General features: G+C 45.0%; 1 protein-coding gene across 2 annotated transcripts in view; it reads left to right on the top strand.

Moving 5' to 3' along the window:
• Positions 1-23717, top strand: part of GLDC (glycine decarboxylase) — a 69455-nt gene that overhangs the window by 31280 nt on the left and 14458 nt on the right. For both annotated transcript variants that reach the window (XM_034774604.1, XM_034774605.1), the window contains 10 exons: positions 835-931; positions 3267-3372; positions 5130-5269; positions 6097-6177; positions 6935-7032; positions 9626-9710; positions 9803-9844; positions 11194-11336; positions 13922-13997; positions 20233-20358. In XM_034774604.1, the coding sequence (XP_034630495.1) occupies positions 835-931; positions 3267-3372; positions 5130-5269; positions 6097-6177; positions 6935-7032; positions 9626-9710; positions 9803-9844; positions 11194-11336; positions 13922-13997; positions 20233-20358 (994 nt within the window). The remainder of the gene's footprint in view (positions 1-834; positions 932-3266; positions 3373-5129; positions 5270-6096; positions 6178-6934; positions 7033-9625; positions 9711-9802; positions 9845-11193; positions 11337-13921; positions 13998-20232; positions 20359-23717) is intronic.

Consider the following 23717-nt stretch of genomic DNA (forward strand, 5'->3'; position numbering starts at 1 on the left):
TTTCATTTTATACAAGATTGTTGCTCTCAAATTTTCCTCTCTAGTTCTGAAAGTCTTTAAATATTAGAAATTCTTTAAGAAATTAACTGAGCTGCACAGATTGATGGATTGGTACGGACACTTAGCATCATCTTAGGCTAGTATCAATGGATTACTCAACTAATATTACGTGTATTAAACAGTACTTTTTTAAGGTAGCAGCTATTACATATGCAGAGGGTTCCTTCTTTCTTGCCATATCTGAACTGTGCCCCTGGGAGTGTTCAATTTAAAAATCTGTGGAAAATTTTTGTAGCCCTTGATAAACACCAGTGCTTTCATAAAACTATAAAAACAGTAAAATTTTCTTTCTTTCTTTCTTTCTTTCTTTCTTTCTTTCTTTCTTTCTTTCTACAGTACTGGGTTAGGGAAGACTGGCTAGATTCTCTAAACTTTCCCTAAAGACAGGGGCACTTGACAGATGTGATTTGGATAAATATAGAAGTTTTGGATGTTTCAGAACCTTCTACTGACTATTGCTCAAAAGTCTCCCAATCCAGAGTATCTGTCATTTGAGGGGTAGTGAGAAGGAAGTGGGCAGGTCTGGGTTCCCTTTAGTGTTATATTGTGTGTGTGTGTGTGTGTGTGTTTTCTGAACAAGAACATCTGTTCAGAGATAGGCTAAGGTTTGGGTCACTTTTTACTTTACTCAGAATGGTTATCTATCACAGTTCTTCACCCTAAAGGAATTCCACCAGTTAGCTTCAAGTTAGCAAACTAAGCATAGCAGTTCAGTTAATGCAGAGCCTGTATCAACATAAACTAACAAAAGAAATACTTCCTTTTATGGTTCAGAGATGCAAATGGAAAGGAAGTATATCGGCTTGCATTGCAAACTCGAGAGCAGCATATTAGAAGGGACAAGGCGACCAGCAACATCTGTACAGCACAGGTGACCTCTATGTCAAAAATCTTTGTGTGTGTGTGTGTGAATTTTCAATCCTGTGAAACTTGGAATTTTTGCTTGGGGAAAAAGAGGATAATCTTAACCTGTTTTCATTCAAAAAGTTAGTCTTGCAGCCACTTGTCATGGAGGGGGAACTCCACTGAGTAGTGTTGAGTTCCTATAAACTGGATGCTCTACTTTTGCAGACATAGAATTTTAACACTCCAGAATGAAGAATTCCGCTTTGTATTTGTGCAGAAATAATAATCCCACTTTCCACGGGGTGGGTATAATCTTTTAAAAGGATTACTCTAATGCCCACATTCCCTATACATATTTAGTAATGGTTTTAGCCTCTTTTCCTTATATGTACTTCCACACAGGGCCGTCCCTAGCTATTTGGGTGCCCTACGCAGCCACCCTGCGGGGGGCTGTGTGGGGCCCCAGGCCTTGCCCCCCAGGGTCTGGGAGGCAGGAGCTGTGGGGGGCACTTTGGGGGCCCCACAGGCTCAGAGTGGCCCAGGGGATTAGCGGAGGTCCGGGAGCAGCCTGCTCCGCTTCCCTTGCCCTGGCCCCAGCCGTGTCGCTTGGGGAAGGGGGCTTGGGGGTAGGGATCTCACTCACTGGCAGCAGCGGGAAGTGGAGCAGCCCGGCCCCTGCCAGCTCCCAGCCGCGACACTCCGCTTCCCGCCGTCGGTCAGTCCGGGGTGGGGTGGGGAAAGAACCTTTCCCTAACCCCACCCCAGTGACACGGCTGGAGCTGGGGCAAGGGAAGCAGAAAGTGGGGGTGGGGGGCATCCTTTCCCCAACCTCCCCACGCTCACCAGCGGCAGGAAGCGGAGCGCCGCAGCTGGGAGCTGGCGGAGTGGAGCGGGCTGCGGCCGGGTTACTCCGCTTCCCTCCGCTGCGTGCGGGGTCGCTGGGGGAAGAGGTGGAATAGGGGTGGGCTGGGGGTAGAGCGGGGGGGAGGGTAAGAGGCGGGGCGGAGGGAGTTGTCCGGGGCCCCACACCCCCCTTAGGGATGGTCCTGCCTCTTGAAGAAGGCACAGCCCGTGGATAGGGCTGGTGCTGCTGCATATGCAGCACGTAGCTGCCTAGGGCACCATGAAATTTGGGGGAATTTGGTGCCCCAAATTTCATGGTGCTCTATGCAGCTGCATATGCCTAAGGACGGCCCTGCTTCCACACTTAAATAATTTTGGGGTCCCTAATTTTTGATAAGTCAATTTGCCATTTACGTTAGATTCATAAGCATTTATGTCAATTAGTTCCCCTGGTATATCTGTGGTTCGTGCATGTATTCAGTTAAGCTCAGCATCTTTTGAACTTTCCCTAAAATTCCAAAAGTATGTTCTTGTGGTCCCATACTATGCTTTTTCCCGGCATGTAACACTTTTGTTTTCAGGCATACTTATCTTGTGACTTATTCCTTATTCCCAAACATTCATGTCAAGCTAGGTCTTGGTTATACTAAGCTACTTGTCATACAGGCCAGAGGCCTTATAGGCCCATGCGTTACAGCCTTCTAATATCTATGTCTTTATGTATATATTAGAGAGACAAGGTGGATGAGGTAATTTTTTTTTTTTTTATTGGACCCACATCTGTTGGAGAGAGAGACAAGCTCAAAAGTTTCTCTCCAACAGAAGTTGGTCCAATAAAATATATTACCTCACACACCGTATCTGTGTCTGATGTGATGGCACTGACACAGCTATAACACTATTTACCTGCACTGAGTGTACGCCACCGGTTAGTGTTTTGTATATAAAGGTATTATCTAAGCCCAACAGTACCACTATGATGTACATATGCAAGTATTATCATTTTGGTTTTAGATTGGGAAACTGAGGAACAGAGGTTTGACTTGCTAGCCATTAATAGAGCCAAGACTCAAATCCTGGTTTCCCAACTACCAATATTGTGCTTTAGTAACTATACCATGTTGTGTCTCAAATAGAAATCTACAGGGAGTTTTAGCAATATCTGCAGAACTTTTATACATATGGCTGGCTACAAAGATTAAGCTTACAGTTCAGTGTTTTGCCTTTTTTTTTTTTTTTAAAGTCACTGAACCACTTAAACACCAAAGGATCTTGAATTCATGAACAATGTTACTATTTAAAATTTTTGTAAATGCATAATTTAGCAAGAAAAAGATGTAGCTTTCCTATTTCTTAACTTTGTAGATTACCTAGAACTAAGTGTTTACCTTTTATTGATAGCTTTTTTTAATATTGTGGTTATATAGTTGCCTTGGGACACTAAAGAAGCTAGTTATACTAAACTGCCAGCAATCAACCTTATGTGATTGTTCCTAAAATATGTTTGGACATTTTAGGCTCTTCTGGCTAACATGGCTGCCATGTATGGAGTCTATCATGGTTCGAATGGATTAAAGCACATTGCAAGAAGGGTGCATAATGCCACTCTAATCTTAGCTGAAGGTGAGTATTCAGCAATTATAAAGGGGTAGAACTTACATGTTCACACCTCTTAAAAACACTGACCTTCCATTTTTTGTCCACCAATGGTTTTAAGTAGCAGAAGAAATCCAAAATTTCTGCACCAAGTGTACGCCACTGGGGTCGTCATAATATTTAGTGTTTTGTATATAAAGGTATTAACTAAGCCCAGCAGTACCACTATGATGTACATATGCAAGTATTATCATTTTGGTTTTAGATTGGGAAACTGAGGAACAGAGGTTTGACTTGCTAGCCATTATTAGAGCCAAGACTCTCATCCTAGTCTCCCAACTACCAATAGTGTGCTTTAGTAACTATACCATGCTGTCTCTCAAATAGAAATCTACAGGGAGTTTTGGCAATATCTGCAAAACTTCTTCAAAATCTGTAGAACTTTTTTGAAAGCGTTATGCTTTCCTACTATTACCTGCCCATTTTAATAATCTATACTGGATGAGAAGACTCAGAGGTCACTAAAATATAGTTTAAATTTATAGATTAAATTATCTGAAGTGAAGGCTGTTCAATTTAATCAAATTTATGTAGAACACCGCACTGCTATAAACACTGAAATCCCAAAACTTATTGGCTGACTGCATTATGAACATGACTTGTATTCTGATTATTAAGAACAACAGGAAACTTCTTGGTTGTTCAAATCAAAAGGATATTGAAATATTTTATTATTTGAATCTCATCTAAAAATCTGCAGTTCTGTTTCTGTAGAATGTCTGCATTTAGGAGATAAATGCAGCACAGTTGGCAGGCTATATTGGCTGCATATGTCTGGTGCAACTGTTGCTATTGATGTAGGCATTTAGGAGGTCATAACTGACCCTTCTGTAACTGATGTTGGCAGAAGATTTCAACTCGTAATAAGAGCAATGCACCCTATGAATTGACCACATTGTCAAATTGCCCCGATGGCCTAGCTGTCTATAAAATGCTGGAGGGTTCAGCTCACTCTCTCCCAACAAGGTTCTGCTCACCTTGCTTGACTGGCCTTGCTCTCTGTAGACATTTGAGCTCTCAGAAAGTGAATGCTAGCTCTTCCTATTAGCAATCAATAGGTTGTAAATAGTTTCTGCTGCTGTTGTATATGGGACAGCTTCACCTGTGCTGGACCAGTAGAAGTACTAAGGTAGGCTTACATTCTTTTACATTCTTACTGCCATGTGGTCTAGAGCTGTTCAGATTAAATTTAGATAATCCTGTGGTAAAAATGATGACCGCTAGCTTACACTACTGCTGCTAATGCACAAAGAGCTGTGTTGGTGCTAGAGTAACAATGTAAAATCCTCTGTACTTGCAGCTTGTCCCTACTCTTAAGACTTGTGCGATCACAGGAAAGGTCTAAGCTTTTGGAATTCTCCTGTTCCAAGCCAAACTCCAGGAATACTTGCATCTTTATATTTGTGTAAAGATTTGTCTACACTTTTTTTTTATATTGACAGTGGAGGAGAAAATACAAAGATCTATCTCTGTTACATTGAATTTAAAAATGTCTTGTTCAGCAACAGTTCTCTTAGTATCTATGTACATTATAAAGAAAGCTCAGACATAAAATATTACATGCAGAATTGCACTTCGGTAGAAATCCTGCTAGATTTTACTGTCCCATGCATTCAGTGTAGTGCCTCTTGTTAAAATAGTACTGGCGTAAAAGGCAGATGTGGAGGGTGGGGAGAAGGAACCAATGAAGCATGGAATAAATGGAATTAACTTATTTCCTTTAGGTCTTAAGCGAGCAGGTCACACATTGCAGCATGACCTGTTCTTTGATACCTTGAAGATCCAGTGTGGATGTGCAGTCAAGGAGGTCTTTGACAGGGCAGGTCAGCGGCACATAAACTTTCGGATTTATAGTGATGGCACAGTAAGTCACAGAACCTTTCACAAATCTTCAGCATAGTTTTTGTGCATTGAGAATTTTCGGTCATTAAGTAGTATGGTGGCTATGAAGAAAGGAAAAAGCTTTTTTAAAGAAGTTGTCTTTCTAGCAAGCTCAGATATGTTACTCCACAATTTTTTCCATAAAATACTTTAAAATGGGATATAAAAACATGTAATTGCTTGGCAGCATACTGAATATTAATGAATTTTCCAAAATTGCTGTCTTTTGCTTCATGTCTTTCTAATACTGTTTTTTTTCCCCACCAGTGGTGGGAACTTGTTATACTCATTGAGGACTTCATGGAAAGACCCTTAAAACCTGTACTATATAAATAAATTCCAAACTTCAGCTGTTTTTGTTGTAGCCATATTTAAAGATAACTATAAACAGAAGTTGATTGCAAATCATTCAACATGATCAGTAGGAACATAGAGCCTAATGAAGCCATGTCCCCTTTGTGACATATAAAATGGGTAAGAACTGCATAGCCATAATATAATTAAATATGTAATCCAATTATTTTTAAATTCAGGATAGCAATCTCAAGCCCTGAAACCGTAAAGTGAACCTGGTATGGTTTAGGAAGAAAAAAGAATATAATAAGCAAGAAATAATATGAATATAACAATTATATTGTAGTTTTAGGAACTGAAGTTATTTGTAAATGAAATATTAATGGTTCAGGTACAAAAAATGGAATGAAGATCGTATATTGTGATGTGCAAAAACACAACACATGTAATGTAATCCCTGGTTTTGGGAACTATGAGTAACTGCTGCTACTTCCCCCCCCCCCCCCCCCCCCATAGATTGGAGTGTCACTTGATGAAACTGTAACTGAGAGAGACCTGGATGACTTGTTTTGGATTTTTGGGTGTGAATCTTCATCTGTAAGTACAATATAGATAATCTAGAAATATTTAGAAGGGTTACTGCATATAAAATCTGTACTTCAGTGAGCTACAAAAATGTATTAAACTATATTCAAGTGAGTCAAGAATATTAATTAAAAAAAACTAGTCACTCAGTTCTCTGGACTTCCTCATTCCTCCTGTGAACTCTGCTAGTTTGGCTTAGATAGTGAGTTCTCTGGGGCAGGGATTGTCTGTATTTTGTATGCTGTACGGGATTGAACACATTGTCAGTGCACAATTAAATGGTAATTTCAGATTTCTCTTTTACTGAAGAGATCAGGATGAGGGTTACCGAGTAATGCCATGCTCTGGGAGTATGCCGCTTAATTCCCTTGTTTAACCTGGACATCCTGTATTTTGGGGCACTACTTATTTTTGGGATTAGAACCTGGGGTTTGGCAGTGCTCCCTCAGTGGCCTGCAGGAAGTATGTCACACTAACTCCACCCACAGTCTTTGGTAATTAGCAACAGTACTCCTCTAGTGTGAATTAGTGAGGCTTCTGTTAATTTTTTTTTATTTTATATAATGCCAGAAGTGTTATGGATGCTTTACAGGTATGTACATTGATAAAAGTACAGTATGTGCTTCAAAGAACCTGTCATATTGGTAATAAAATGGCAGTGTATTTCAGCTAACTTTGATAACTGTGTAACTTGTTGAGAGAAGAAATTTAATTATTTTTCTGTGAAGATGTCTTATTTAATCACTTCATATTTCTCTACTTGTCAAAGGAATTGGTTGCTGAGAGTATGGGAGAAGAAACGAGGGGCATTCTGAGTACTGCATTTAAGAGGACTTCCAAATTCTTGACACATCAAGTATTCAACAGGTTTGTGACATTTATTCCCACTGCAGATTTTCAGTTTGTATAGAGATTTGACATGTTTCCTGCCCTCCCACCCTTCCCTCTTTTGTACTCTGAGAAGGTTGTACCGAAGACTATCACCTTATAGCATCCATTTAGTTATAGTCCAGTGTTCATCCTGAGATAGCACTTCAATACTAAACATCTATTTTTAGTCACTTGTATCTTCCTCCAAATTTTTTGTAGGGTTGTGCAAACCCTTCTTGCTCTGGTCTGACCCAAGCTAAGCAATGTATTTTTGTCCTTTTGTGGTATGCACGTGTTCGTACCAGCTTGGTTTCCATAGATGCTTGTGTCCATCTTGTGTTTGTCTACCAAACAAGCACACTTCTTATTTTCATATTTAATTACTCCTGGGGGAATTCTGCACCACTGCACAATACAGAATTTTGCAGAAATTAATGTTGTAAGGACAGAATTTCCTTTTCCCCAACAGAAATGGGCTGAAGTGCTGCTGGCTGCCACTAAGGGCTCCTGGACCTGGCAGAGCCCAGCTTGCAAATAGAAGACAGGGGGAGGGAACTGGAGGGTTCCCAGCACACCGTGAAGGAAGGAGGTGGTGACGTGCAGGAAATTCTGTGCAAGCCCAGGACCCAGCATCAGGCTGTTTCTCCCTCTGGATCCCTGGGCTGTAGGAGGGTAGAGGGTGTGAGTATCTGGGCTGGGGGGGTCCTTGAATCTGGCCTCTGTGGGACAGGCGGTCTGAGTGGCTAGGCTCGGGCAGGGAGAAGAGGGGTGTGAGTGTCTGTCTGTAGAGGAGTGGACTCACCCCTGCGGCACCTCCTGCTGGTCTCTTTTGGGAATTAGCTCAATTTCCAGCCCAGAGCACCCTCTGCAGGCTGGTGATCCGCCTGTCCTCTGGCCCCCATGTCCCTCCCTGGACCCCGGTGCCCTTGTACCTGGGGTGTTGCCCCCTGGCAGTAACCCCACTGTCTTAGGGTCTCCCCTCCCTGGGGAACCCCCACCCACTATCCCCACCTCGCCTCAGTATCAGGCTACTGCCAGTCATCGTCTAGTCCCATGCCTGGGGCAGACTGCAATATCAATTTACTCATCACTGGCAAGGAGGGTTTGGACCTGCTGCCTTGGCCTACCCCGGGGCTGCCCTCTGCAACCCCCAGTACCTGTTGGCCTTATGCTAGGCCGCAGTCTGGGGCTTTCCAGGCTGGAGCTCCCCAGCGCCTCTGCCTTTCCCCAGCCCTGCTCCACTCAGGTACCGTATCTCTAGCTCCCTGTAGCACAGAGAGAGATTGTCGAGTTCCTGGCTCACAGCCTTTTTATACAGGTCAGCTGTGGCTACTTCCCCAATCAGCCCAGCTTTTAGAGCTGCAGCCCTCTGCCAGGGCTGTTTTAAGCCCTTCCAGGCAGGAGCGGGGGACTACCCCGCTACAGTGTCTGACACCCTGTCTGGGTTCTGGAGGGGAGAGGGCAGAGAAACAGGAACTGGGTTGTTGTGGGGGTTTCTTTAGCTCTCTACTCCTAGGGGAATTTTTGTGTTTGTCTATATTGTTACAGACCTCCTTGCTGATAGGTATTTTGAAATAAATTACCAAAATAATTTAGGGTTACCATACGTCCGGATTTTCCCAGACATGTCCGGCTTTTTGGGCCTCAAATCCCTGTCCGGGAGGAAATCCCAAAAAGCTGGACATGTCCAGGAAAATAGGGAGGGAGGGGCCGGCGGTGCGGGGCCCACGGTGCTGGGCCGGGGGCGGCGGTGCGGGGCCAGGGCCGGTGGTGCTCGGCCAGGGCCCGGAGGCCGGCGCCCCAGGGCCCGAGCCAAGCCGGGCGGGAGACTCCAGGGCCAGAGCCGCTTGGCCTGGGCCAGCCGACCGCCGGTGGGAGTCGCTCGGCCGGGGGGGCCGGACTGGGCCGCACCTTCTCGCGCCCCGCCCCCACCCCCGCTTGCCTGCTGCCTCAGGCTTCCCGCGAATCAAATGTTCGCGGGAAGCAGGGGAGGGGGAGGGGCAGGGGGGCGAAGCGTCCAGGGGAGGGGGCGGGGTCGGGGCAGGGGGGGGGGCGGGGGCGGGGGGGGGGGCTGGGGCCAGGGCCCATGGAGTGTCCTCTTTTTGGACACTTAAAATATGGTAACCCTAAAATAATTGAAACTGGCATGATTATATAGTGTTGTTTTGAGAAATAAAATTTGCAGAATTTTGCAAAATTTTAAAATATCGTGTGCAGAATTTTTTAATTTTTTGGTGCAGAATTCCCCCAGGAGTACTATTTTAAGACTTAGTTTTGTCAGAAGATTTGAACAGTTTTATTCTATATTCATGATGATGGTATATGACCTAATGGCAGTATGGGAGATGTACTAAATACTTTTAATCAGAACTAAATATTCTGGTTTGACTGGCTAGCCAGGAAATACTGGTGTATTAGGTACTTGTCTGCATATCTTCTTTATGAAAGACTAAAATTAAATACAAAAAGAAAATGGCTCTTATCCATTGTGAATTCTTAGTCACTTCCTTTAGTGGAGCACTTTTTTATGGGTCATCCAGCTTGTGTAGTTAAACTGCTTGCCCTAATGCCACATTTTGTTTCCCTCCAGCTATCACTCTGAAACTAATATTGTCCGATATATGAAAAGATTAGAAAACAAAGATATTTCGCTTGTTCACAGCATGATTCCTTTGGTAGGTATTTTCTTAAAAAATAAATAAAATCAGGGGATTATTAGTCTCTCTTTGGAGGAACAGTGACTGAATACATTCTTATTATTTTTTAGGGATCCTGCACAATGAAGCTTAATAGTTCATCTGAACTTACAGTAAGTTCATCTGACAGAATTATTCCTTGTTTAAGACCAGCCCAGAGTAAACTGCCTAGTCAGTCAAATGGACACAGTCCCTATTATTGTACATGTAAACACTGAATTTTATTGTCTTAAACGACCTAAACTTTAATGTTTTAGAGTGGGATTTTAAATTGGAGCAGAGTTGAGCCAACACTGAGGGTTTTTTTTGTTTTTTTTTTTTTTAAATTCCATTCCAAATCTATAGGAAAGTAATTTTGCTGGGGCAGGGATAAGGTAAAGATGACAACTTTTGTCTTGTTTAAATTTAACATATTTCTACATGCTTTCTTACTGATTTTTGTCTGGGATTTTCAAAGATGCTTAAAAGAGTTAAATATCCAACTCCTATTGAATTTCCATAGCATTTGGACACCTAATGCTTCTTAAGGCCCTTGAAAAATCTTACCCTAAAATGTTATGAATGTGGTGTTAATAACATAGGTGGGATTAAAGAATTAGATTTTTTTAGCTCTGTGAGGCAGGGTCTGTCTCTACTGTTTGTATAGTGCCCAGCACAATGGGATCTTGATCCCGATTGGGGTCTTTGGACACTACTGTAATGAAAGCACTCAATAATAATAATAATAATAATAATAAATAAAAATAATCCAAATCCAAAACTATCTCCTGTTTGTTACTTGGTCACCATATGACAGGATAGTCTCCTTTCAGTTCAATTTCTGAAACCAGTCAATGAAACCAGCCAGAGACTCCAGCTGGTAGGAGCAGCTGCAGCCAAAGCAGGGAACTTCAGGCATTCAGAGAACTTTCTATAGTTTTGACTGGACTTTCTCTGCCTTGTGCTGACTGGCTGTTTGTTCCAACCCTCTTCCTCCCCCTCCCTCAGTCTCTTTACCTTGGCTGCACTCCACACCTTCTCCTCTTACCCTCTTCTCCCTGATTTGCTTCCATCCCTTCTCCTTCCATTTAGCTTATCCCTCCTAATTAACCCTTCCCCCCAATAAATTGTGGATCTAACATAGCAGTTGTTTCTGTTGCATAGCTCACTCTGTTACATCCCTTTTCCCCACCCTGTTTGTTTGGATTATAAACTCTTTGGGGCAAAGACTTTTGGCTACTTGTTTGTACAGTGCCTAACACAATGGAGCCCCATACAGTGCTTTCCTATGGGAGTAAAACACCATCAGCACCACTTAATCAGAGTTTAGAGGCTCAAATTAACAGCAGAAAGTCATTACTCAGAGACCTAAGTATCTCTGGTCTTCTCCCTCACCCTTAACCCTTTTCACTCCAAACACATTGTTTACAAACTCAATCTCTTGTTACAGCTCAGTATTTCTTTCTTTTTTGTTCCCCTTTAGCCTATCACATGGAAAGAATTTGCTAATATCCATCCCTTTGTGCCTCTAGACCAGGCTCAAGGGTACCAGCAACTTTTCAGGGAGCTCGAGAGGGATCTGTGTGAGATCACAGGCTATGACAAAATCTCCTTCCAACCAAACAGGTGGGGGCTCTTTCACTAGACATCCACTCCCTGACGTGGCTTAACAAAAAATTAATCTCTGCTTCTAGAAAATGGTTTGTTGTCAAAGGATTGGAGGCAGGAGTGTTCCCAGACATCTTTGACATGGTACACACCGTCCATCCCTGTGGAGCCATCTCTGCTTGAGCCACTGGCCCTAGCACCTCTCCTGCTAAGTCTGTGCCATGCTCTGCCCCGCCTTTCAGCAGGGCCCACCCAGGCACTGTGTCACTCTGCATTCCTGAGAGGGTGAAAAGGTGCTGGAAACGGGGTGAGGTCAGGCAGGCTCCTGAAGAGAGCCCTGGTGAAGGAGCCGGCCCCCTGGCATCATCAAGGAGAAGCACTATTCACTCAAGTATGGCCCCACTGCACCTCCATCATGACAGGGACTGTGGGGACAACCTGAGCGGTGCTGCAGCCTCTATGCACCAGTTCATAATATCACTCACTCAATTTTGTACCCCCTCCACCCCATCATGATGGAAGGCCAGTTGGGGCCAAACCTGAGTGGGCAGGGGAATCGCCAGAGACGCTGCTCCTCACCACTGCCAATGATATGTACTGTGAGTATACACAATGGGCTGTGGGCATCCCTAATTGGAGGGGATCTAAGGGTTAGCTTCTTCTACAGCTATACTGCCTGAATGCAAGACTCGGGCATTGAGGCTTGATTGAGGCAATAGTATTAGAGAAGCTTAATCTGGCAATGTTTTCTTCTACACGTTTGAGGGTCAAAATGAGTGACAGACCAATCTTCCCTTCCCTCCCCCCTTTCAAGTTCACTTAGATGTTTGGAGTCTCTTCTTTGTTTTTAATGCTCTTCTCTTCATTTTCGAGGTAGAGCTTGTCCTATGGATGAGGTAGCCTTTGGCTAGACAAGTGCTGCTTCAAACAGAGAAATCTGCGGGGGTAGTGGTGCTTGGGAGAGACTCTCATACAGGGCTAAGCGACTCTCACCGTCCCCTTTTCAAATGGGCAAGGGTGGTTTGCGAAATCTCATATTTGAGGGGTTGGTGAGCCATTTAATCTGCCCTGCTGGTAATAACTAGAGGTGAGCACAGGGGTGATTGTGTTGCTTTGGTGGAATGAGAGCAGGGGAGCACAGTGACAGGGGTGTACTGGCCAGCTGATCGCTCCAGGTGTACTATCCCACCCCTTTCCTGAACCTCTTTAGATTTCTTTGGGGCAAACTTGGGGTGTTTTATCTTGTTTTCCCTCAGCCCCATGATCACTGTTGCTCTTTGAAGCAGCCATGTTCTCAAGCAAATACTGCCTCCATGCTGCTGCTATCATTTTCTGATAGCATTAGCAGTAGGAAGGCTTTTTCTAGAATCAGTAAAGTGTACATAGAGAGAGACTTAGATTGGGGCCCCCAAATGATCTAAAATAAACTAAGACAAAGGTTGACCTGTCACTCAAACTGGCCCTCTCATCTTAAAGGTAAGGAATGTCAGACACACCTGAATACTTTGTTCATTGAAATAACGGGATAACTTCAGGCATATACACAATGAATTCTTTCTCAGTGTTTAGAGGATACATGAACGTTTCCTTTCACGTCACAGGTGATCTTGATAAACATTTGGTTCCCCAGTCCAAATGCCACACAATGGCCTATAACCATCCCTTCTGAGAAGCTAGTTGGATGTGATCCTTTGGTTGGGTGGAGGCAGTTGATTGAGTAATATGAAGTGTTTTAATTCCTTACAACCCACCTGAGCTGAGCACTGAAGTATAACATCCCTTAATTTCTGTCCACGGACAGTCTCACCATGGGCTGATTTTTACTGTCTAATAGTGCAACAAGCTGCCATGCAGGGAATAGGGATGGGCCCACAGCCAGGGGTTGGGCTTTTTGGAACTAGGTGTGTTGTGGACGTTCTGAGAAGCATATCAGCAAAGCTCTTGGAATAGTGCTATTTTGAATACTGTTGGAGAAGCCAGCAACTACATAACTTAAGTTCTTGTTGAAAATGCTCTTCATTAATATGCAAAGTTTTATAAGGCTAGAGAATCTCTAGGGTTTTACTGTAGTAGTCAGTGAGCACTGTTATGATCCAATGTAGTGGAACTATAATCACTCATTTCATGCCAAATATACTGAAATGATGTCTTCTGCCTCTTTAAATGACTGTAAAGGGATTCCAGGTGCTGGATGTCTGTTATGTTGTAATGCTTTATCCAGGCCTTCTATTCTTGATGGAACAGCATCTCTGTACTAGCTGTATTTTTTTATTTTTTTGTTAGTTAAATTAGTATTGTGTGGTTAGAAATCGGGGAATCTATTCAATATCTACAATGTTGTTGCAGTCCTAGTGCTGATAGAAAATAAGCTAGTGACATCACTATAATATGTTTCACCCAGTACGCTTGATAAACTGTGTGCACTTGTCTTGTATCTCCTGTGCAGGTGCAGCTTAAAACATAGATTATATTTGTTCTTTATCAACTACTTAAATTTGATCAAATCCACCAAGAATGGCTTGAGCAAGAATGGTTTTAATGTTACAAACAGTACTACACGGACATTCTAGTTCATACTTTATAATGGCTTTGTGTTCTTGCAGTGGGGCCCAGGGTGAATATGCTGGATTGACTACAATCAAAGCTTACTTAAATGCAAAAGGAGAACGTCATAGAAATGTAAGTGTGAAAATACGTCTGAGACATAACTCTTTGTGGAGCAAATGGTTTGGAGAATACTTTCTAGAGGAAGAATGGTCCAGTAATTAGGTTGGTAGCTTGAGATTTGGGAAACCTAGAGTCCTTGCTCTGCCAAAGACTTCATGGGTGACCCTGGCCAAGTCACTTAGGCTGTGCCTTAGTTCCCTATATAGAACAAAGGGCAACAGCACTTCTGTACCTCGCAATGTGTTGTGGTGATAGTCCCACAATTATTTTATGTATTGATCAAATACTACAAGAATAGGAGCCATACAAGTACCAAAGGTAAGTTCAGGTTTGACCAGGGCCGTTACTAGGGTGGGGCAAGCGGGACAGCCACCCACAGTGCAGAGCCGTCCAGGGTGCAACAATGGGGTGGCACCATAAGCGGCAAGTGAGTCTTCCGTTTTTAGAGAGGCTTACATGCGAGCGCTGAAAGCTCCCTAGAAATGGGAGGAGCCACTGGCACCCAGACTGTGGCCCGGCACCCACTCCTCTTCTCCCCCAAGGCCACCCCCACCGTCTGCTCCTCTCTGCCTCTTCCCCCTGCCACACCCCAGCCCCATTGCCCACTCCTCGCTCCTCTCCACCACAGAGGCAGTGACTGGCACACCTCCAAAGGGAAGTGATCCACACGGTATCCACAGCATTTGCTCTCCTGTGTGGCCAGTCTTTTTTGGGGAGGCTTAGGCTCCCCAAGCCTCTTATATATGCCGCCCATGGGCGGAGCACAGGATTGGGCCCAGCGGCATCAGGTTCCCTCTCTCCCTGCTCCTCCCCCCCAATCCCCTCCAAGGGATCAGGTACAGCAGCCAGAGCCCAGGGTGCTCAGAGCCCCAACTCCCCGCAGGATCACGGCCCTGTGACCCTCACCGGAGCAGGCTCTTCTCGGTGCTAGGACTGCAGCGGCAGGTCTCTAAGTGCCCTGGCTGGTGGGAAGGGCCGAAGGAGGAAGGGCTGCACTCTACATGCAGCCACATGCTGGAGATAGGAGGTCGGCTGCACCCAGTGCCTGGGGTGCCACATGAGGAGGAGGTGCAGGAGGCCAGGACCACAAGGGAGTGCAGGGGTTAGGGGAAAAGGGGGGCGTGGGAGGGGAGGGCCAGGGTCAGGGGTGAAGTGGGGCGTGGGAGGGGAGGGCAGTGATTAGGAGTGAAGTGGGGGTGCAGGACGGGAGTGGACTGATACTGGCATGTCCTCAATCTGAAAATTCCAGAGCCCTGGGACACAACTTGTTAGCCTTACTGTCTTAACACTACTAAAATTGAGCATTCATAACAAACTTAATCTACCCCCAAAAAGAATTCCTTCCTGTCAACATACACCCTTAAATTGATATAATAATGTTTCTTTCATAGAATTAAAGGGGAAAATCCCTACTTCTTAAGGAAATAGTTTTAAATAGTGGGCAATTATTTATCTGTAAAATAAATCTAATAATAAACAAGTTACAATGGTACCTCAGATCCCCTAAGGGGCACATGGAAGAACATGAAAAAACAGCTTAACCAACATAGCAGGCATTTAGAAGAACATTTTCTTATCATATTTAACCATTATGCTACTGACTAGAATAGGCAGTAAAGCAGGGATGGGCAAACTACAGCCTGTGGGCCAGATCCGGCCCCTCAGGGCTTTGGATCTGGCCCGCGGGATTGCCACCCCTGTGGTGCCACAGGTCCTGCACTGCTCCCAGAAGCGGCCAGCACCACGTCCCTGCAGCCCTGGGGGAGGACTTTGGCCAATGGGAGCTTTGGGGGAGGTACTGACAGGCGAGGGCAGCACACGGAATCCTCTGCCTCCCCCCCCCCCCGGGGGCACAGGAATGTGGTGCCAGCCGCTTCTGGGAGTGGCACGGGGCCAGGGCAAGCAGGGAGCCTGTCTTAGCCCCGCTGCGCACTGCTGCCACCCCGGAGCCGCTCCAGATAAGCGGCGCTGAGCCGGAGCCTGCACCCTGAACCCCTCCTGCACCCCCAACCCCCTGCTTTGAGCCCCCTCCTGCACTCTGCACCCTCACACCCCAACCCCCTGCACTGAGCCCCCTCGTACATCCTGCACCCCAACCCCTTTCCCTGAGCCCCTTCCTGCACACCGCACCCCCTCCCACACTCTGCACTCCCTCCCACACCCCAACCTCCTGCCCCAGCCCTACATTCATGGTCCTGCATGCAATTTCCTCATCCAGATGTGGCCCTCGGGCTAAAAAGTTTGCCCACCCCTGCAGTAAAGAGTAACGTCATAACCTGAACAGATTAAAAAAAATTGTAATGTGTGGTTTGTTTTGGAGGGAATGTCATGTCTGTCTATAGCATTAGGTATGAACATCATTGGATAGTGTAGATTTTTCAGTGGACAAAGGATGGGATGGTGGTAATGAAGTCCACACCTGAGAGGGTTGCAACTGCCTGACCAGATGTAGCTGAGGGCAAATAAAGCTGTCCTGCTCATTCCTATTATATCCAGGGTTCTCAGCCTTTTCCATACTGTGACCCCATCTTAACATAGAAAGTTTTTTGAGACTTCCCTCCCATCTAGCCATAACAAAAGGGGCAGGTGGACCTTGAACTTGGTCTCAATCTACAGGCTGAGAAACTGTATACTATGACTTCTAAGAGCAGCAGGAAGTCTAACAAGACACTTTCCTCCCCCCATCGTTGTGAATTTGACAGATAGCAGATGTGCCCTCAGACCTTGCTTTATCTTGTGGCAGTTTCCCCATCCTACCCAATCACCTCAGAAACCCCTGAATGGAGCCTCAGCTAGCTCACTCTCCTCCAGGCCTCAGTTGCTACCATGCACTGACATACTTAATCCTACAGTCTGAGTGAGATGACACGGAGAAAACAGTATAATCATATTTGAAAACATTTCAACTCATGCCTAACTAGCTCAGCCTCAAACAGGAGTGGTGATAAGGTGGAATCCCATGGGAGAGAGCCCATAGAGCCAAGGGCTACCCTCTAGGATCTTTCTAGATAAAACAATGAAATCACCAAAGAGCAATAGTCAGTCATCTATTGTTCGGGCTTGAAAGTGAGTGAACAATGCCTCATGGCCAGTGTATTGAAGGCAGCTGATAGATCTAATTGTTAGATTTAATATCAGCATGGATACCTGAATTTCATTTATCACCAGGGGAGACAATCATTTACTGCAGTTTCAGGTTTTATTTACATGAGAACTTGCTCAACAGCAGCTGAAGTTAAAATGAGATGTGAGTTTTAAGATTGCTATCTTGCTGTTATCCTTTGCTTTTCTTCTGCTCTCCTTTCTTTTCTTCTGGTCTGCTTTCTATTAGAGAATATACCCAAGCCAGTTCTCTGTATACCTCTGAGTTCCTCTGTGCTCATAAGTATCCAGGAAGGATGATAATTGTGCAGACAGCCTTTTGAAGGAGCTTCCTTTCTAAAGTTATTCGGATCAGCACGTGCCAAGTATTAGTGAAATCAAAATAATTTTGCAAGAAAATGACTGGTAGTACATTACGTTGTGGAATATACTAATGTTCTTTAAAATTGTGTTTTTTCTGTTGCATATGGTGCAGTCTATGATGCAGTTCATGGTGTGATAGCTTTAATGCAGAATTGCTGTTTTGGGGAAGCAACAACTTGACAGCAAAAACTGTCTCTGGTCTTGGTTGGACAGAATATTCACCTACTTTTTTTCTTTCTTAGGATTTCCATGGCACTAAGATTTTAAATCAGACCATTTTAAAGTAATGTTAATGTTTTTGTCACTTGATAATGGATCCCTCAGTGAGGGATAAAATTATTTTCTTTCTGTGTCTGGAAAGCAGCTAGGTACAATCTGTGTGGAGTTCAATATTCAAAGAGAGCCCATGGCAGGCTTTCAAGATTAGAACAGAGTACAAGAGGAGAAGAGACAGGTTGTCAGGGTCAGCTTCCTAGCAGCAGGATGACTACTTTATTTTCTTATAAACTTTAGTATGATGAGGAAGGAAGCGTTTGTTAAGATTAGAAAAACTTTGACAATTGAAATGAACACTTGGACTTCTTTGAAACTTGTTACACAGCAGTGTCAGTCTCACATTGTTTCTTTTTTATATAAAGGTACTTCAGTGCTTACATTTCTCCAGCAAGCCTAAGATAGGTGTTTCACTTAAAAATACACACAAGTTTTGTTCTTTCTACGTAATCTGGTATGTTTGATCTCTTTCCCAGTTTCTGTAAAAGCTGGCACTGTATCTTGTTATCTATGGCTGTCCTAAAGTTCAAATGTGATGTGCACAGCCATGGGGTATCTGGCTTTTTGCAGTGGCTGAATATGAAAGCAAAAGAACCCTGACCAAAAGCTCTCTTCGGAGTAAGTCTCCTTTTGATTTGGTGCCCCCTTGTGGGGAAAATATTCTGAGCGATGCAAGCAGCCATCACATCTAATCATTTACACTTTACAACAAGTGGTTGTAAAACACTACCCAGCCAAAATGTAGCTTTCTATACCCACTCTGTAATTCTGCAGCACAATTGCAAATGACTATATAAGGTGCAGTACAGTGGAGAATTGGGCCCCTTACATTCTTTTCAGGACACCTGGCGCTGTTAAATGTTACATTTTATATGTCACTACAAACAGGACAGTTATCTTGGTGCCATAGTAGATTCTCTTTTATTAAGTTTTTCGGATTTCATTTTTTTAAAAATGAGCTATTTTTATTAACATTTGTTTTGTAATTATATGGTGTAAAAGCAGAAATCTTAAATATTGCAGCACTTCATTTAATTTGAAAGCATGTTACTTGTTGACTGTAAGGCACTTCATTATAAGCTACTTTAACTCAATTTAAATTAAGTAGCATTATTTACATACTCGTTTTAATTATAAACTTAATCTGTTTAATCCAGAGTTGAGGTTTACAGGCATCACTGTGTATAAAAGAAGACTTGGTTTCATGATTTGCAGGAAGACTAACGCAGCATCAATGGATGTTGGTCGGGGTGGGCAAACTACGACCTATGTGCCAGAGCCATTTTAAGGTGGCTCGCGAGCTCCCGCTGAGGATCAGGGTTTGGGGCTTGCCTTGCTCTAGCACAGGGATCGGCAACCTTTCAGAAGTGGTGTGCCGAGTCTTAATTTATTCACTCTGACTTAAGGTTTCGCGTGCCAGTAATACATTTTAATGTTTATAGAAGGTCTCTTTCTATAAGTCTGTAATATATAACTAAACTGTTGTTGTATATAAAGTAAATAAGGTTTTTAAAATGTTTAAGAAGCTTCATTAAAAATTAAATTAAAATGCAGAGCTACCCGGACCATGGCCAGGACCCGGGCAGTGTGAGTGCCACTGAAAATCAGCTCGTGTGCCACCTTCGGCACCCGTGCCATAGGTTGCCTACCCCTGCTCTAGCGCTCCAGCCAGGGCCACACCACAGCCCCGCTCCGGTGCTCCAGCCGGAAGCAGGGTCAGGGGTCGCACCACGCAGCTCCTGGAAGCCGTGGCATGGCCCCACTCCAGCTCCAATGGGAGATGCAGGGGCAGTGCCTGCAGATGGGGCAGTGTAAAAAGCTGCCTGGGCGCGCCTCTGCGTAGGAGCCAGAGAAGAGACATGCCGCTGCTCCCAGGAGCCGCTTGAGCTAAGCGCTGCTTGGAGCCTGCACCCCTAAGCTCTCATCCCCAGCCCCACCCCAGAGCCCGCAACCTCAGCTAGAACCTGCCTCTCTTTCCACACCCCTGCCCTAGCCCTGATCCCCCTCCTGCCCTCCGAACCCCTTGGTTCCAGCCAAGAGCACCCTCCTACCCCCTAAACTCCTCAACCCCATCCCAGAGCCTGCCCCCCCCCCCCCCCCGCATTCCACTCCCCCACCCTAGCCCGGAGCTCCCTCCCACACCCTGAAGTCCCCATTTCTGGCCCCACCCCAGAGCCCACACCCCCAACCAGAGCCCTCACCCCCTTCCGCACCCCAACCCCAATTTTGTGAGCAGAAACTTATAATGAAAGTGTTCTTCAAAAGTGGCCCTCAGTGTGAGGAATACTCAGCAAATGAACGGTTAATATGGTAGTGGGTTTTGGATGCTGCAATTTATGTAAACATTTTGCTGTATGAAAATTGTGTTGAATTCTTGTAATACAAGTAGTACTTCTGTTTGTACCTTTTCTGGAGGTCTGATAATGAAATGCACCTTTTGATGGGTTTTACTGCATTGGGATTTCATGATTGGTCAGTGTAATTAGAACTTACATTTTTCTCCACTCAGGTTTGTCTTATTCCTAAATCTGCTCATGGTACCAACCCAGCAAGTGCCCATATGGCAGGGATGAAGATTCAGCCAGTCGAGGTGGATAAAAATGGAAACATTGATATTGCCCATCTAAAGGCAATGGTGAGTGTCATATCTGCTGTTTATTTTGGGGGTGGAAACTTTCCCTCTGGATAATGGATTGTTAGCAGCTGTATCAGATTTTCTGTTATGCAGGAAAATGGTGCAAATAAATAGATACCTACTTTAAAAGAAGAATAAATCATTCTTCCTTTTCTTTCTATTTGAGACACAAGCCATTAAACTTATAAGTCCTCTTTAAATTTGGGGATCCTTTGTGTAGAAATGGCAGAGTTGTTGGGGTCCCCTCCCCTTCCTGTGTTCAGTATCTGAAGTGAATGAAGCATATTCATGTGATTCTCAAACATTTGTAGCTGCACTTTAACCTTCATCTACTGAAGAGCAGTCTCATGGCTGGGTAAGATGTTGCTAGGCAACTGCCTCTGCATCTCTGAATAGATTGGCTGCAGATGAAGCTAAAGAAGTAGCAGAATATATTTAAAATATATTTTGGAGCAGTTAGGTATTGAAATTATTATTGCATCATTGCCACTGAAGGAAAAAAAGACTGGCAGCCAATTTCCTAGAAAATTGAAAGACCAGTTTTGTTAACCAATGAGTGCAGCTGGTTTAAAATCTCTCTCAAATGTGATTAAACTTACGTTTCTTGTTCAAGTGATTGTGCACATATACGTTCCACTGTAGATGTGTGCGTGCCCAATGCATTCAAGTTAGAGACTTTTGCCAGCAGCACACGTGCCCCTGCCATCCTTGTGTGTGGAACTGAAGGCATAAAAAGGGCCTGGCCGCCGCCTTCCTCTTAGTTCCTTCTTACCACCATGACAAGAGGTGGGGCTCCTCACCACTCTTGAGCCTCAGTTAGCTTCGAAAGAGATTTTCTCCTGTGTATAGTTCTAGTTTAGTTTGTTAATAGCTCTTTTGGGGTGGGGAAGGTGCAAGGGGGCGGGGGGGGATTGCCATGCAGAAATCTCCTGGATTGAAAAAATGTACCACATTCAGGGCTATTATCTGTGTCACTGATAAGCACAAGAGTTGCCTCATTTGTTTCGGCGAGAGATGTGTGAGAGACAACTGTCCGAGCTGTATCCCATTCTCCATGAGGACAAAGAAATAGGGATCTCTGCCTTAGAGCTCATAGAAGTATAGGGCTGGAAGGGACCTTGAGAGGTTACCTAGTCCAGCCCCCTGCAGTAAGGCAGGACCAAATACACCTAGTCCATCCCTGGCAGGTGTTTGTCTAACCTGTTTTTAAAAAACCTTCAGTGATGAGGATTTCACAGCCTCCCTTGGAAGCCTATTCCAGAACTATCCCTAGAATAAGATTTTTTTTTTTTCTAATATTTAACTTACATCTCCCTGGCTTCAAATTAAGTCTCTTACTACTTGTCCTACCTTCAGTGAACATGGAACACAATTGAGCATTATCCTCTTTATAACAGCCCATAATACATTTGAAGACTGTTATCAGGTCCCTACTCAGTCATCTTTTCTCAAGAGTGAGCATACCTAATTTTTTAAACTTTCTTATAGGTCTGGTTCCCTCCAGTTTGTCCACATCTTTCTTAAAATGTGGTGCCCAAAACCGCATTTCCATGGGGATATTTCACTATTTTGCCTTTAATATTGTCTGAGAACTTTTAAATGGTCTTATTCGTATGTACCCTCCAGTCTCTGATCCAGTACCCCCATGGGACCTGGATTTAGTTTTGTCCTGTTTAATGGGTTTCCCTTTCAAACCTTTGGCAACAACTTCATTATCATTGCTGTCAATGAAAATAGCCTTTCTGGTAGCAATTACTTCCACAAGAAGGGAGTTGGAGCTGAGACTGCTAGCTGACTCCATCTCCATGACATTTCACAAAAGTAAGGTTTTTTCTTAGGCTACACCTGAAGCTTATGTCTAAGGTTGTATCTGCATTTCACCTCAGACCATTCATATTCCAGTGTTGTTTTTCCCCCCAAAAAACCCTCATTCTAGCAAAACTGAAGAGAAGCTTCACACTTTAGTCATTTGGAGGGCTTTATCCTTATCTGGACAGCAACGAAATCTTTCAGCTGAGGCTACAAAAAGTATAGGAGATTCACTGAAAGGATGAAAGGGCAACCAGTTACAGCCCAGCATATATCTGACTGGATTTCTGACTGTATCAAGGTTTCCTCTCCTCAGAGAACAACAACCCATTCCACTAGGGTTCGTTACACTTCATCAGCCTTCTTAAGTAACATACCGATAGTAGACATTTGCAAAGCAGCAACAACATGGTCGTTGGTACATATCTTTTTTCAGACACTACACTGTCACTCCAGCTTCCCGGGGCAATGCCATCTTTGGAAAGTCAGTGCTGTAGTCTCTTTTCAAGTCCTATCATCTCTAAGGAAACTGCTCGTGAATCACCGGCAGTGGAATGTATCTGTGCATAATCACTCAAGGGAGTGTGTACAAGGGTTAACTGGGGATCGACCCTCTCCAGGGCGGCGGGGAGCTACACCAGCTCACTACATACGGTTTTATTGTTTGGGGAATTAGTCTGTCCGCGGGGATCTCCCTCAGCAGCCCCTGCGCTAACTGAAATAAACACTGTAGCCCAGGCCCTGGGTCAGGGCGGGCAACAATGAGTCATGGGCTCAGGCCCTCAGGCAGGACTGAGCAGGAGCAGTACGATTAATAGCAGGCCCAGGCCCTAGGTCAGGGCTGAGCAAAAACAGTAGGCCCCAAGCCTCCAGAGGCCTGGGAGAGGGGGAGACTGCCACCCGTGAGTGGGGTGGCAGGGGGGACGCAGGCCTGCCCACTCCATTGCGTCCCAGCCCGGGGCCCTAGCAGCAGCAGAAGACCCGCTGCATAGTCAGTGGGGATCCTGGCCAGACTAGGGTTGGCTGCCCCCGGGCTACTTCCAGACTCCCCCTCGGGTAGTACCTGGGTCTGGGTGTTGTCCTCTGGGGGGTCCAGCACCATAGGTTCTTTCGGGTAGCGGGCGCAGGGCAGGCCCGGCAGCTCTCCCGGGTAGCGGGCGCAGGGCAGGCCCGGCAGCTCTCCCAGGTAGCGGGCGCAGGGCAGGCCCGGCCAGTCCTGGTGGCCGCCTTGGGCCACAGAGTTTTCCCAGTCACGAGCTAGGCTGGAGACGTCTGGTCTCTGGTGGCTGGGGCCTTACTGAGCTCTGAGGCGAGCCTTTATACTTCCGGGTCGCCGCCTGACCCTCTGAGCGGCGGGCTCAGAGCTTCCTAGCTCCGCCCACTCTGGCCTCCGGACGGGCTCTTCCCTCTCCGGGGCGGCAGAGAGCCACACCGCCTCACTACAGGGTGGAGGGGAAAAAAAACCTGTTTACTTCCTTATAGTAGTGTATAGTAACTGTTGTTGTTCTTTGAGATGTATTGTGCACATATACATTCCACAACTGTCCCAC

Source organism: Trachemys scripta, chromosome 6 (genome assembly GCF_013100865.1).
Source record: "Trachemys scripta elegans isolate TJP31775 chromosome 6, CAS_Tse_1.0, whole genome shotgun sequence".
Lineage (NCBI taxonomy): Eukaryota > Metazoa > Chordata > Testudines > Emydidae > Trachemys > Trachemys scripta.